Genomic DNA, 16,901 nt, shown 5'->3' with positions numbered 1-16,901 from the left:
TACTATGAAATACTTGGCTTCGACACTGTTTCAGTGCAGTAATGCAATACGTATAAGTAATACTTTTAACCTTTTTTGTTTCAACAATGCTTGGCTATAATAGCCTAACATTTGTCTTATTTACACATTCAAATGTTTGTGGTATGATTTTTAAATTATGTCCAATTTTTTTAATCATCCTGCAGGACCACCTCATGTATTATCTGTGGAAATATTATCATGTAGTGTTTTGTAAATGTGTACTATATATATTTTTTACTGATATGTTACACGTACATGAAGATCTCCTCGCACTGGATGCTTATAACATAACTGGGTGTATGTAACATAATTTACACAACACAATAAAACACAGTGTATCAAAATTATACCTGACACCTGTTTTTGGGTGCTGATGACAATGACAACACAAAATAATAGAAACAGTAAGTAGAGAATTCAAGGACAACATATTTTGATCAGTATTCTTACATGTTTTCCTCAGCAAACAGAAAAAACATATACACAAATAATAAATAAAAACATCACATACATGTTCAGTCTTCTAGAGTACAGTTACACATAAAGGTATTTTGCACCTAGTAATTGACAAGATCTGGTAAAGACCTAGTAACAACTTATTAAATTTACCTGATATATTTATGGCCAAGAATTTTTAAGGCAGTTTAAAATTTTTCCATGTTCCTTGTATGCGTTTGTGACCCCAAATCCAAAATTACCCATTCTGTATAACTGCAAATAATACTGTAATCCTCACTGCATCGATCTGTCTTGGTTATAACTTCACCAACTCCTTTGCTTCTTGTAGGTGAATTAAATCATTAATTTCCACAACAGGTTTTCCGCCAGCTGCATTGGGGAGAAAATTATTTTTTTATGAAATTATGATCTATCATATGCAAGAGATGGCTAGAAAACAGGAACTCCTGATGCTCTCTCTGTCATTCATGAAGTATCAATTACCTTTAATGAAACAACAACATATACATATCTACAGGGTTTGTGCTAACATATTTTCAATGAAATTTCTGAATTTCAGACAACTTTACATCAAGCACACAAAAATATTAAAAGAAATCGCTTGTTCATTTCTCAAACATTTTTAATAAATATTTTTATGTAGATATGAACACTCATGATACCTCTTCAAAATATTCTCAAGCATAAACGCCACAATGCAAAATGTAGACTCTCAAAAGTCTATACAAATACACACTTTATATCATTACACTATTCGTGCAATTAAATATCTCACAAATATTAAAAATATGTGCATAATGTACAATACAATTCTATCAATTTAGTATAAGTTCAGCTTTTCCAACAGTTCCCAACAACTAATACTTTGGTTTGAGGGAACATTCAATCATTACACTGCCACATGTGATCTACTACTGTTAACTTGGCCGGCAATTAATTGTGGGATGATCTCCCTCGTTACTAGACTCTGAATTTCCACCCCGCATCGCCTGGATACGATAACCCATATTTATAAGCATTACTTCAAATGGATCTGCATTCATTCGTTTTTGGTTTGCAGATGCAGCATCATATAGGTTTAACACCTCTCTATCATTTTTGGAACCATCCTGTAAAAGATGAAATATAAGAAATTTAGCTACAGTATTTTGCTGAAAAAAAAAACCATATGTTAGTACGTAACAGCTTCACACTGCAGGACTAATTATGTCTATTTATCTTTACTTCCCATGCTCGTTGGCTGATCCACCTTAAAAATTTGTAGTTTTGTGGGACTGTGCTTTCAGTGGTCTAGGGTGTGGCAAAAATGCAACTTTTAGATTTTTATGAAATCAAGGAGGCAGATACTTCAAAAAATTATTAGTATTATTACCACTTTAAATTCAGAGCAACTGCCATTTTTCTAAGTAGCAGAAAACACATGCATTACGAAAAATACACAGAACTGAATCACTCAAAAATTTGAAACCAGTTTTGTCTGGTCACTTGTCAAGTCTCCCATATATCAGCTAACTGAAACACCACTATTACAATAAAAAATATTCAGAACTCTTACCACAGAGATTAATTCTCCGTGGAAATTATGAAGACATCACATGTTGAAGACTACCTTCAGGAGATTGCTCCCACGCTCAAAATAGCTCAACAAGACATCAATGACACAAAATGCAGTATACTGGCACAAGAGAAATGAGACTGCTATTGCTAACAAGAAACTATTTGCCATGGAGTATTTGTGTGTGACTATTTGTTGATCTTGGGTTGAGCCTTTCTCTGTGACAAGTTTCATAAAAATTTTCTCAATGGTAGCAGATGAGTAGTTTACAACAGCAGTGTTCTTGCACTCCACCTGAGAGTGAAAGAGAGTTCCTCAACAGCATAATGGAAAACATCATGTAGAAATATTTTGAGCAGTGAAAGGAATTAATGCAGATCTGTCAATTTAAATCGGTCCCATTTTGATCACAACTACTACTACCTGGATGTATTTGGTAAGTACACAAATTTACATCATCAGTCTAGTTTATTTTGTGTCAGAACTTCCATATGACATTTTCTGACAAAGTACAAGAACACGCCTACAGTAAGCTGCTTGGCCACTCATACTGAGTTCATTGATTATGAAGAAATTTGTAACAAAGATTAAAGAAACATGTACTAATACACTATGACAAATAGTTCCTTATTAATGCACGCAGTATTGTTCAGTTTGTGCAAAGATAGTAAAATGACAGTGGGAAGAGGGAAACTGTGCAAAGCCTGAAAGAAGTGCTTGGGGTGGTGGGTGGGGGGTGGGAGAGGGGGTGGGGGACACCCATGGCCTTCTCAAAAGATGTGCCTCCAAATACAATTACTAGGTGATGGGTGCAACAGTTGAGAGACTGGCACCTCACTGTAATACACAGGCCTCAAATCTCAGACTAACTGTCCTCATATATACACACATTAAGAAAAGTGTTTCATCACCCCATTACACTGTTCAGGTGTGTTGCTATTTTACCTGTTCCTGTACCGATAGGAAGGCCACTCCTGACACTGTTTGTAAAAAAAAAAAAAGCTCACGCGTGCACACACACACACACACACACACACACACACACACACACACACACACACAGTGTTACCATAAGCATTATCTACAAGTAAAATGCCAAATTAAAATTAATTGGAGCATCGCAGTTGAAAGTAGAGCACCAGAAGGGATGTATTAAAGATGTCTGCGGAACAGTGGAGTGAACATCCACCACATCATGAAGGACAATCGATCATCAGGTCAACTTCTTCACATTATGCGCAGAATGATTGTTAACCAGGGAATTTTCTTGACATGGTGCAGTCACAGAATCAGTTCCACATTTGACAGGTACATGGAATGACTGATATCTACAACTTTAAAGTCAGCGGAACTGCACGCTGAGTGCTCTAGAACTGAATTCGGCATTCAGAGAGGCTACAGGATGTCATGTATCACATCAAACTATTAGGAGACAAATGCATGATGAGAATCTCCATTCCCAAAGACCATGGCAGGCACACATTGCACACCACAACTGGGTGATGTTTATGGGGTAAATTATGATGTATTTGTACACTGACAATATGTTTGAAGGCAACCTGGTAGATTGAACACCAGCAATACTGTATATCACATGTGCAACAAGGTGGTAGTGGAGTGATGTTCTAGGATAGCACTAAATGGGACCACTGTACCATATCTCTCATGTTTGAGGGCAATTCCTCTGCTCTACAGCACAGGAACAAGGTTCTGCAACCAACATTTTGGTGAAAATTTCATCTTGACAGTTGATAACTTGTGTGCTAATCATGCTTGTTTTCATGAACACGACCTGTCAGCATGCAAGAATCAACAGATTGGAGTAGCCTACCTGTTCCCCGAACATGAGATAAACGAACCTGTGTGGGACTGATTGAAACAAATTATTTTTAAGGGTCGACAATGATCATGAACTCTGCATGACTTACACCGAATCACCATTGAAGATAGGGACAATTTGGACATTGTGTAATGGATCTGAATACGACCCAGTGTTTTGTCTCGAGCTGCAAACAGTGTCAAATCCATTTCCCACATCTAAGAGGGGCCAATTGAATGTATCACAATTTATACCAGTTCCATCTCACTGATGGTATGCCACGACAGAGTCAAGCCTATATCTGTGCAGTGGCACATTCTACCATGTTCGTTTCTTCAAAAAGACTGGTTACTTTCGTTGTCCTTGAACAAATAAAAATTTAATATGCCTGTGAGGACTGCATTACTGGAGAGATGTTACAGTCTACTCTTTTTTCTTGTTTCCTTCCTTCCTAGTAGAATTTAAACCTTATCAAAACTGGAAGAGATTCTCATAAGGTGATATCAGCATAAGATAATCTTGTGTATAACAAGAGTTCAGTTATTAATGACAGAATGGTATCTTCTTAACCTACACCGAAAGTGACTAAGAAGCTCTCAAGAAATGAGAACATACACAACTATTCACAATTTACTCCAAGGATTTCAATAAACTCCTAGTGAAGCCAACATTAGATGAACAGCAACAACTTGAAAAGTGGAAGGAGGGTGATGTTTAGAGCTAACTGTCAAGTACCATAACATTGTGTAAGGGATCTTAATGTGATCAGGTGCTGTGTCTCAGCTGCAAACTATCTCAGATCCACTTCCCATGGGGCCAACTGAAATATCATAGTTTAAGCCAGTTCCATCTGTCCTCCTTAGTAATCAGCACTCAAACAACGACAATGGTATGTTCACAGTCATAACTCAAAAATACACCTTTGCCCGAGTTATGTCTTATTGATGAGTCTAGACATATTCACTCCTCATTAGTGATCTTGGACCAATCACACACTGTGTTTAGTACATAGCATCTTACTTTGAGATGCATGAAGAACAGTAATGGGTTCTGAGGTCCTAGTGTTCTAAACATCAGAGAGAACAATGCTCACTTTATCAACTTGCTGCTCACAGTTTTCATTTTATTTTTAACATCATTTCATCTAAAAATCAAACACTTTAAGATACTTCTTATTTGAAAGTTCAGGTGTGGAGCTTGGTGGTCTTTCGAAAAGTAGTTGTTCCTAAAATGAGGATCCTGCCTTGTACTCTTCTGGTTGGATACAATGTACCAGGTTTACCTCAGAATTTTTCCGAATACAGAGTGACAGCTTATGAAAATAGCCCACCTTCAAATTCAACAATAAGAAACATATATGTTGCTAGTAAGGCATTGTTTTTCAGAGTTGTTTTCTCAGGACTACAAAAACGAACTATTTCTGTTGGTTGGTTCTTAATACTCCCTGCAAATTCACCATACTTGGTAGAAATTTTAGCAGGTTTTTTGTATCCCCAGATGCTAGGAAGAAAAGAGTGTGTCCAAGAAAGCTTGTGTACACCTAATACAACTGGGATGCAGCAAAAAGAACACCTTGATGTTGAGTGTTTCTACAGCTCTGTACTTTCCTCACAACTGGAGTGGGTAAGTCCAGATCTCCACACACTGATGATGTGATGGTCCATTGTTATGTTCCGAGATTGTAGTAAAAGAGCACTTGTGACACTGATGTGCCAATATCTCAGAAGCCTATTTTCTCTACACCAAAATGCATTCAGCAGTGACCACATCCCTTAAACGTTCACTATTTGGCAGCAACAAAGTGCCCAGTGGACCAAGTCCACATTGGTGAATTCTGTAAGTGTGGTGCACATTGTTCATATTAATCTTTATCATGTTGGGTGCCTTTTCTGAACTTCTTTATCCTTACAGATGCGTGAGCTAACTGTAAATGTTTTCAATCCAATAGCCTACAAATCTACATATGGAAATGATGATGTCAAATACGTAAAAATCATGAGGACACGATTGAAGAAAAACAGTAAGAAAAATGTATACTAATGTCAAAGACAGAAGCAATCTATAGTCAGTGGTAATTTCAATGTAAATTTCCCCTATACTCATTGCAGAAAGAACAAATGTGCAATTAAAACTTACACTATGTAAATAGGATCATTTTCTGGGGACACTCAACACAAAGATCTAAGAACAATTTGTGGCCTTAATAGGTGGAGTCCTGTAAATCTCATTTTACTGAGCTTGGTGTTCTGAATGTTCCAAGCTTGCTCATTTATGGAACTATCCTGTTCACTAGGGACTACCTCTTGAAAACAGGGAAACTACTACAAAACAAAAATGTACCCAACTATTGTACCAGAGGGAAATCAAATATTCATCAAAAATATCACAGAACTGCAGTGTCTCAGAGGAGCATAATTAACACTGGTGTAATACTACACAAGATGATACCATAGGAAATAAAACTTGCTACTTATCCAGAATTTAAAATTTAACAAATGGGATTTCTAAGAAAGCACTGTTTCTATTCTGTAAAAGAATTCCTGAATATGTAACAAAACAAGTTACTTAAAAATTAAATTGTAGGAATATGTACCTAACTTTAATTTGCTATTATTTGTTAAGTTTATGTACTCCATCAACTTTTCTTTGGTCTGTCCAATATCAATTGTACAATTTGTGCTGTATGATATAACTGGACCAATAAAAAAAAATCAACCAATCAATCAAAATAACTCTTTACTTGTGATGCAAGGTAGGTATAATTTTTTGTAAAACACAATACACTAGTTTAGTTCTCAGGATACATTAACTCTGAACTAGCAATGTATAACAAAGTATCAGCCGGGCACAACTGTTGGCTAAGTATGTGCTCATACAATCAGGTTAAACTTTACCAGCCTACTGTTTTGGTTTTTCCCCTCTTCTAACATATAAAATATTTTGGCATCATAAATGCTAAAACTAATTCATTCAAACATAGTAAAAACTTCACCATGTTTAACAAAATATGATAGTCTGCGCCATTAAATATTAAGCCACAGCTTACTTTATAACTGAAGCCGCCTTCTGATATTCATCTACCAGTTAGTATTACAGACCACGGATAGCTTTTAAGTTGAAGTTTCGGTTTCAGATTTCTATCAGAGCTGATAATTTCATTTGCACATAATACTTCAACAACTTACTGCCGCACACATCTTCGGGTATACTAAGCAATGGTCTTACGCCATCTGACACTCAGATCCCCTCCAAACCCCACGACCCTGATATTACTCTGTGAAATACATATCTCTTCAGTGTTTATAGGTTCTAGTAGATGACAAGATGGGTGAGCTTTTATTGAACTATTGGATCAGTGGTGGCTTTGGCTGAAAACTAAATACACTCCTGGAAATTGAAATAAGAACACCGTGAATTCATTGTCCCAGGAAGGGGAAACTTTATTGACACATTCCTGGGGTCAGATACATCACATGATCACACTGACAGAACCACAGGCATATAGACACAGGCAACAGAGCATGCACAATGTCGGCACTAGTACAGTGTATATCCACCTTTCGCAGCAATGCAGGCTGCTATTCTCCCATGGAGACGATCGTAGAGATGCTGGATGTAGTCCTGTGGAACGGCTTGCCATGCCATTTCCACCTGGCGCCTCAGTTGGACCAGCGTTCGTGCTGGACGTGCAGACCGCGTGAGACGACGCTTCATCCAGTCCCAAACATGCTCAATGGGGGACAGATCCGGAGATCTTGCTGGCCAGGGTAGTTGACTTACACCTTCTAGAGCACGTTGGGTGGCACGGGATACATGCGGACGTGCATTGTCCTGTTGGAACAGCAAGTTCCCTTGCCGGTCTAGGAATGGTAGAACGATGGGTTCGATGACGGTTTGGATGTACGGTGCACTATTCAGTGTCCCCTCGATGATCACCAGTGGTGTACGGCCAGTGTAGGAGATCGCTCCCCACACCATGATGCCGGGTGTTGGCCCTGTGTGCCTCGGTCGTATGCAGTCCTGATTGTGGCGCTCACCTGCACGGCGCCAAACACGCATACGACCATCATTGGCACCAAGGCAGAAGCGACTCTCATCGCTGAAGACGACATGTCTCCATTCGTCCCTCCATTCACGCCTGTCGCGACACCACTGGAGGCGGGCTGCACGATGTTGGGGCGTGAGCGGAAGACGGCCTAACGGTGTGCGGGGCCGTAGCCCAGCTTCATGGAGACGGTTGCGAATGGTCCTCGCCGATACCCCAGGAGCAACAGTGTCCCTAATTTGCTGGGAAGTGGCCGTGCGGTCCCCTACGGCACTGCGTAGGATCCTACGGTCTTGGCGTGCATCCGTGCGTCGCTGCGGTCCGGTCCCAGGTCGACGGGCACGTGCACCTTCCGCCGACCACTGGCGACAACATCGATGTAGTGTGGAGACCTCACGCCCCACGTGTTGAGCAATTCGGCGGTACGTCCACCCGGCCTCCCGCATGCCCACTATACGCCCTCGCTCAAAGTCCGTCAACTGCACATACGGTTCACGTCCACGCTGTCGCGGCATGCTACTAGTGTTGAAGACTGTGATGGAGCTCCGTATGCCACGGCAAACTGGCTGACACTGACGGCGGCGGTGCACAAATGCTGCGCAGCTAGCGCCATTCGACGGCCAACACCGCGGTTCCTGGTGTGTCCGCTGTGCCGTGCGTGTGATCATTGCTTGTACAGCCCACTCACAGTGTCTGGAGCAAGTATGGTGGGTCTGACACACAGGTGTCAATGTGTTCTTTTTTCCATTTCCAGGAGTGTATGTAACAGTCTTTTTGTTGTGACTATCTGCAACTCAACATTTCATCTTTACGAGTTTCAATCCGTTCTTTCTCTAATATACTTGATATTTCGATCTGGAGTTTCCATTGTTTTATTTCACTTGTTTCCATAGCCCACGTGACTGTTTTTGGTTGACATGCCGTTTATTAGTGACTGTTACTACTTCAGCTAGGCTTTACAGTTTCGTCAACAATTCAGTGTGTTATAAACTCTTGCCACACCTGGAAATTTCTGCATTACCATCATCTTCCACAATTCCATCCCATCATATGATAACCTCAAGTCTATGAGAAATCCTCATAGGAACATTCGTCTAACTCTTGTCATTGGAATGTAATACCAAAAGACTTTGATACCAACCGTGTATTGTGTTTCACATGGTGTACACTTCACACAACTGTCATTGCTAATATGTAGCACAACACTGTGAGGAAGAAAGCAAAATATGACCCTCCGTTGCAACTGGCAACTGAAGCCTTAATATTAAAAGCTGGTCTAAATCCATAAATGTTCAAATATTTCAAGACAGTTCTCAAGACTTAAGGTTAAGAGACAGCTTCGTATCATTCAGCAATGATTATTTCACAGTAAAGGTAATTTCCATCCACAAGTCCTGACAGGCCCATCAGTACTGACTGACCACCACATCATTCTCAGCCAATGGTATCACTGGGTGCAGTACGGAGGGACATGGGGTCAGCACACAACTATCCCATCCGATGTCAGTTTTTGTGAGTTACTACTCGCTCAAGTAGCTCCTCAATTGGAATCACAAGATTGAGTGCACCCTGTTCCACTCCTCCCACCAAGGAAAAATCACTAACAGAACCAGTTTTCAAACATGGGTTCTCCACCTGACAGTCAACAGTGCCCGTCACTCACCTATGGAGAATGACATCGTTTCACGGTACTGGAGAATAATTACCAGGTAATTTCTAACCAATTATCAAGTATGGGAAACATGATGATGATGATGATAGTTAGGTTGGGAGGGGGAGGCCTCAACTGTGCGGTCATCAAAGCCCATATGAAGTCCCAATTTTTTCACAGTCCAATTTTTACACAATCCAATCTAGCCAGGGGCCTTAACTGTGCGGTCATCAGTGCCCATATGAAGTCCCAATTTTTACACACTCCAATCTAGCTACTGTCACGAATGATGATGATGATGATGATGATGATGACGATGAAGAAGAAATGAGAACAACACAAACACTCAGTCCCCAGGCAGAGAAAAATCCCCCACCCGGCAGGGAATCGAACCCGGTACCCCATGATCTTGAGGCAGCAATGCTAGCCACTAGATGGGAAACTGATATAATAAATGATTAGGATGAGAAGTTGGCAGTCATGAGTAAATACAACAAATTAATGATGTATACAAAGTGTACAGTTGTACGTAAATCAATAGACAGAGTGTTAAAATATCTGGTCAACAAGTTGCTGGCACTTTGGGGAGTGTAAAATAGATCCTCTTCACTTGAAACAATGGATATGACTGTGGGGAAGAAAATGATGAAGTGAAGGAAGAATATTTTGTTTTGTAATACATGCATGCAGTCCTGCAGGTGTACAACTTTGCTTCCGCCGTTTTCCGATGGGTGGTGACAACGGTAAATAGTGGTCGAAAGAAACAGATCGCAGATGTCAGGCAGTTAGCTAGGATCTTGGTCAACATAACCTCATTCAAACATTAGTTGATTTGTGTATACATCATAAAGTTGTTCTTGATTGAAAATGTCAGTTTACAAGCCTAATTCTCGTCATTTGTGGGAGCTGTTAGTATTTTGTTTCAGTATGAAGAAAACAGCGGCTGAGTCTCTTCGAATGCTGTCAAAGCTATGGGCATGATTCAGAAAGAAGGAACTTGGGTCCCGTGTGAGCTGAAACCAAGAGACATTGAACGGCATTTGTGTGTTTGAGAACAGTTGCTTCAGAGGCAAAAATGGAAGGGATTTCTATTTCGCATTGTGACCGGGAACAAAAAATGGGTTCATTATGGTAACCCTAAATGCAAAAAATATGGGGATATCCCAGCCATGCTTCCACATCAACAGCCAAACCAAATATTCGTGGCTCCAAGATCATGCTCTGCATTTGGTGCGACCAGCTCAGCGTCATGTACCACGAGGTTTTAAAACCAAGTGAAACAATCACAGGTGCTCATTATCAAATGCAATTAATGTGTTTGAGGATAGCACTAAAATACAAATGACCGCAATGCAGCAAGAGGCACGACAAAACGATTTTGCAGCATGACAATGCTCGACCCCATGTTGCAAAAGAGGTCAAAACATACATGGAAACTTTAAAATGGGAAGTCCTACTCCACCCACCATATTCTCCAGACACTGCTCCCTCTCACTATCACCAGTTTAGATCAATGGCGCATGACCTGGCTGACCAACATTTCCGATTTCATGAAGAAAGTCACAAATTGGATCGATTCATGGATCACTTCAAAAGATGAACAATTTTTTTGACGCAGGATTCGTGCACTGCCCGAAAGATAGGAGAAATTACTGTCCAGCGATGGAAAATACTTTGAATGATACATGTGTAAGCAATTTGTTTCATTAAAGTCTCAAATTTTGGGCAAAAAATGGCGGAAGCAAAGTTGTACTCCTTGTATATACAGAGAAAAACGTATTAATATGGTCTTAAAATGGGAAGTCTGTAAAAAAGAAGCAAGATGCAAATTTAAAAGCTGCAGCTGTGGAGAAAGACAAACGTGCAATGGAATGATTACCACTGATTCAATTTTATCCACAGAAGGTATTCCAAGTGTTTTGGATAAGTACGTATAGAAGGACAGCTTGACAAATGAGACTGCAATAATAATGAAAGATTGCTAGAGCACAAAAAGCATGATAAAACTGAAAAACACACCTGAAAATCAGTGGGGAAGTAAGGGAAATGAAACATCAGAACATGGACACAACAGGCAAACCACAGGGAATACAAGATACTGAACATGTGTGAAATGATAGAATGTACCCAGTTCAATACAAGAAGAGAAATGAGCATCATTCAAATAGACCATGAATTTCTAGTTATACCTAATTTGTATGTTAATATTATACTGAGGACTGACTGACTGAGAAAATACCGGGAAAAAATAGACTGAGTGGAATATAAAGTGAATTTGATCCATGGTACAGTTGAATTTAATGAAAAAGTTATTAGTAGAGGTGAAACGGTAAAATATGGGTACAATTATGTAGGAATGAGAGCACAAATATTTCTGTGCCTTGTGAAGAAAGAAATAAGTTTAGAGAAGGCAGAGAGAGAGAGAGAGAGAGAGAGAGAGAGAGAGAGAGAGAGAGAGAGAGAGAGAACAGCAGGTATTGTTGGAAAGTCGATCACGATGTGAAGTTATGGGACACAGATATCTTTATTACAGACCATGTGTAAGAAAAATCACATGAAGCATCCCATGAAGTCATTGTAAAAATGTCTAAAGAAGTAATATAGGTTTGTTTGAAGTTGCAGGTATACTACATTAAGCTGATACTAGATGTATTCAAAACCAAGGAAAAAGTTTCATTGAAGACTAATGTGAATTTAAAGTTATGTAATTGTTCCTTTAAAACACATGTGTTGGGCCACAGCACCTACAGCTTTCGTTTGCACATTAATAACAATAAGGGGCTTAGTTCCGCAGATTGTCATGTTGAAGGAATGAATTACCAATCATTCTGGTTCACTATCACTGGTCACTATGCTTTTTTTTTTAAAAAAAAAAAAAAAAAAAAAAAAAAAAAAAAAACTTATGGAGAACTGTATCAGTTTTTAATATGTCCCTAGTCCTAACCACACCACCAAATCTGTCTCAATAGCAACGATTGAGCAGTATTGTAGCCATGCCCAAAAGTTGGTTCTCTGTTCTACCCAGTATATTTGGCCAATTTCAGACAGTAGTTGAACTGCTTTGTTAAATGATCCCTGGTCTCAGATAAAGAGCTTATCCAAGTGAGACATTATTGATTCAACTGATGAGGCCAGTTAATTAATGATATACCAAACAGAAATATGCATATAATTTTAAGGGCGAAGATAAGTGTTCAAAATGAAACTCGCAATTTTACATGGATTACAGAAAAATGGATCCAATGATAAAATCTGTCTGCTATATTTGTAATAGCTTATTTTATTAAGCAATGCACAATTTGAAGCACAGCTTTATCTTTTGGATTCAGCTGACTGCTTAAAGAGCTGGCTTTTTTTAAGGAGTTCCTTGCGGGCTGGGGGAGTGGCCATGTACGTAAAAAACAGTATTCCATTTGACTCCGTAAATGTATCACAGCACTGGATTGAACAGATATTTGAATGTTGTGCAGGGGCAGTTGAATTTAGTGAAACTTAACTTCTAATTGTCGTTGTCATTTATAGGTCTCCTAACTCTGCTTCAGAGCATTTCTGCTCAAGCTAGAGAGGGTTCTTGGTTCACTTTATAGGAAGTGCCAGAAATTAGTTGTGTGTGGTGACTTCAATATTAATTTTGTATACGACTGTGCAAGAACAAGGATGTTAGCAGACCTCCTAAACTCATATGATCTCATGTGGATTGTGTTTTTCCCAACCAGGGTGCAAGGGAACAGTAGCACAGCCATAGACAATATTTTTATTCATTCCTCACTACTAGATGAGCATTCTGTTAGTTAAAGGGTGAATGGCCTTTCAGACCATGATGCACAAATTTTAACACTAAAAGGCTTTTGTATTCAAACAAATGTCACATATAATGACAAACTATGTAGGAAAGCTAATCCAATGGCAATAGAAAGTTTTTTAAACCTTGTGAAGGAACAAGAGTCACATGATATTTATAGTGCCAATAACATAGATGACAAATATAACACGTATCATACAGTATTTAACAATCATGTTCAGAGCATTGCTGGTAAATTAAATAAAAACGTAAGTTTCTACAGGGAATCATATAACTCTCTTGGAAAATGTGTTTCCGAGATTAATGTCTGAAATAATACTCTGTGGTACTGACAAGGTGGAGATTGAGTCAATAATTAAATCACTGAAGACGAAGGACTCTCATGGATATGATGGCATGACTAGCAGAATATTAAAGTACTGTGCTGCACATGTTAGCCCTGTACTTAGCCATATTTGTAATTTTTCCTTTAAGAATGGTCAGTTTCCTGAGTGATTAAAGCATTCAGTAGTGAAGCCACTTTATAAAAAGGGAGAAAGGGAAAATGTAGACAATTTTAGACCTATTTTTATGCCATCAGTGTTTGCTAAAGTTATTGAAAAGGCTGTGTATTTAAGTATAATTGACCATTTTATATCATACAATTGCTATCAAATGTACAGTTCAGTTTTAGAAGTCATTTAACAACTGAAAATGCTATGTTCTCTTTTCTCCGTGAGGTACTGGATGGATTAAACAAAATGTTTCGAATGCTAGGCACATTTTTTGATTTAACTAAGGTGTTTGATTGGGTTGATCACAAAATATTGCTCCAGAAGTTGGACCATTACGGAATATGGGGAGCAGCTCACAATTGGTTCACTTCTTACTTTAACAACAGACAGCAAAATGTCAATCACAGTGATGAGAATGGCTGTGATGTGGGGTCTGAGTGGGGTACGGTCAAATGGGGGGTGCCCCAGGGATCAGTTTTGGGGCCACTCCTGTTCGTTATATATAAATAATATGCCCTCTAGTATTATGGGGAATTCTAAAATATTTCCGTTTGCTGATGACACTAACATGGTAGTAAAGAATGTTATGTGTAACACTGGCTCTGTTTCAAATAGCATGACATAAGTTCATGGCTTGTAGAAAATAAACTAACCCTAAATCACAGTAAGACTCAGTTTTTACAGTTTTTAACACACAATTGAACAAAACCCACTGTTTTAACTTCACAGAACAGACATACGGTTAGTGAAACTGAACAGTTCGAATTTCTAGGTGTTCAGATAGATAGTAAAATTCTGTCAAAAGCCCACGTTCAGTACCTTGTTCAAATACTTCATGCTGCCATTTTTACTATTCAAACAATATTTGAAGTAAATGATTGTTTGACACAAAAATTAGTCTACTTTGCTTATTTTCATTCACTTATGTCATATGATACATATTTTGGAGTAACACTTCCCATTCTAAATGGATATTTTTGGCTCAGAAACAGGCAGTTTATATAGAGTGCAATGTCAAAATACCCAGACTACTGAACAGGGGTCAACAAGAGGTTTGCGAACTTACACTAGTTATTTGTTGAACTGCCTGTTTCTGAGCCATATATATATATATATATATATATATATATATATATCCCAAGAATTAGCAGCTTTCACTCAGTTAATACTTGGCAGAAATCCAGTTTACATTTGGATCACACTTCCTTAACTTTTGTGCAGAAAGGTGTGCAGTATACTGCTGTATCCATTTTCAATAATCTACCATAAGAATTGAAAAATCTTAGCAGCAATCCACATGCTTTCAAATCAAAACTGGAGAGTTTCCTCATAGGTCACTCCTCCTATTCTGTTGAGGAGTTCCTTGAAAAATTAAGCTGACTTATGTTATATTGTTGACTGTGTTTACTTAAAAACTTATGGCTTGACTTTCTTTCGGTTAATAAACATTTTATTTTATCTGTTATTACTTTTATGTTGTAATTTCATGTACTGACATGTTCCATGACCTTTGAGATTTGCTCCTCAATTTGGTCCTACAGTAAATAAATAAATAAAAATAAAAAAGCTGCACTGTGACATCAATGATATTAATGTGTATCTGCATATGTTGTTTTCTAGCATATGACATCACAGTGAAGTTTCTTCCTCTGGAAAGATGGAGTGAAAGACAAAACAGTTGTAAGAGTGCTCTGATATTAGGAAAACATGTATATTGTGTAAGAAGCTCAATTAATTTGATAAAAGGCTGGAATGCATCTGTCTTGCTGTGTGTTTTGAGTCTGCTTTAGGTGATTTTTTTATTTCATGCTTTAATGTACTACATATGTAGAGATTATGACAAAAATGATCGTTTTAGAGATCTCAATAGCAGGCTTATTACTGCCCATCTGTATATGAATGAATGAATGGGGAGTGTGAAAGACAACCTCAGTTTGCAGAAGGCCAGGGTACACACTGAGGCGACTAAAGTCATGGAATACCTCATATTGTGTCAGACCTCCTTTTGCACAGTGTAGTGCAGCAACTCGACGTAGCATGGACTCCACAAGTCATTGGAAGTCCACTGCAAAAATAATGAGCCATGTGAATTGTTCAGCACATTCTTCAAACCAATTATGAATGTTTGTGGCCTGGTGACATGGCAATTGTCATCCATAAAAATTCCTTGTTGTTTGGGAACACGATGTTCATGATTTACTGCAAACGGTCCCCAAGTAGCTGAACTCACCCATTTCCACTCAATCATCAGTTCAGTTGGATCAGTGGGCCCAGTCCATTCCATACAAACACAGCCCACACCATTATCGAGCCACCACCAGCTTGCACAGCGCGTTGTTAACAACTTAGGTCCATGCCTTTATGGGGTCTGCACCACACACTAATCCTACCACCAGCTCTTACCAACTGTGATCACGACTTATCTGATCAGGCCACAGATTTCAAGTCATCTAGGGTCCTACCAATATGATCATGAGTGCAGGAGAGACACTGCAGGCAATGTCATTCTGTTAGCAAAGGCACTCGTGTCAGTCGTTTGTTGCCAAAGCCCACCAACACCAAATTTTGTGACAATGTCCTAATCAATATGTTTGTCGTATGACTCACATTTATTTCTGTGGTTATTTCAAGCAGGTATTGCTTGTATGTTAGTACTGACAACTCTACGCAAATGCTGCTGTTCTCAGTCATTTAGTGAAGGCCGTTAATCACTGTGTTGTCTGTGGTGAGAGGTAATGCCTGAAATTTGGTATTCTTGGCTCACTCTTGATGCTGTGGATCTTAGAGTATTGAATTCCCTAGCAATTTCCGAAATGAAATGTGCCAGGCATGTAGCTCCAAATAACATTCGGAGTTCAAGCTCTGGTAATTCCCATCGTGCTGCCATAATCATGTCGGAAAGCTTATCACATGTATCACCTGAGCACAAATGACAAATGCACCAAAACACTGCCCTTTTACATCTTGTGTACACGATACTACCACCATCTGTAGATGTGCACATTGCTACCCCACAACTTTTGTCACCTCAGTGGATCAGATTCCATGCGAATGT

At 39.0% G+C, this 16,901-nt stretch overlaps 1 protein-coding gene across 3 annotated transcripts in view; it reads right to left on the bottom strand.

Moving 5' to 3' along the window:
• Positions 1 to 430: 430 nt before the first annotated feature.
• Positions 431 to 16,901, bottom strand: part of LOC124721467 (WD and tetratricopeptide repeats protein 1-like) — a 207,539-nt gene continuing 191,068 nt past the window's right edge. The window contains exon 15 of one of the 3 annotated variants that reach the window (XM_047246458.1): positions 431 to 1,589. In XM_047246458.1, coding sequence (XP_047102414.1) covers positions 1,398 to 1,589 — 192 coding nt within the window. In that variant the 3' untranslated portion in view covers positions 431 to 1,397. The remainder of the gene's footprint in view (positions 1,590 to 16,901) is intronic. The other 2 variants (XM_047246460.1, XM_047246459.1) reach the window with 2 other exon arrangements.

This window comes from Schistocerca piceifrons, chromosome X (assembly GCF_021461385.2).
Source record: "Schistocerca piceifrons isolate TAMUIC-IGC-003096 chromosome X, iqSchPice1.1, whole genome shotgun sequence".
Taxonomy (NCBI): domain Eukaryota; kingdom Metazoa; phylum Arthropoda; class Insecta; order Orthoptera; family Acrididae; genus Schistocerca; species Schistocerca piceifrons.
This window is presented reverse-complemented; position numbering and strand designations above follow the sequence as displayed.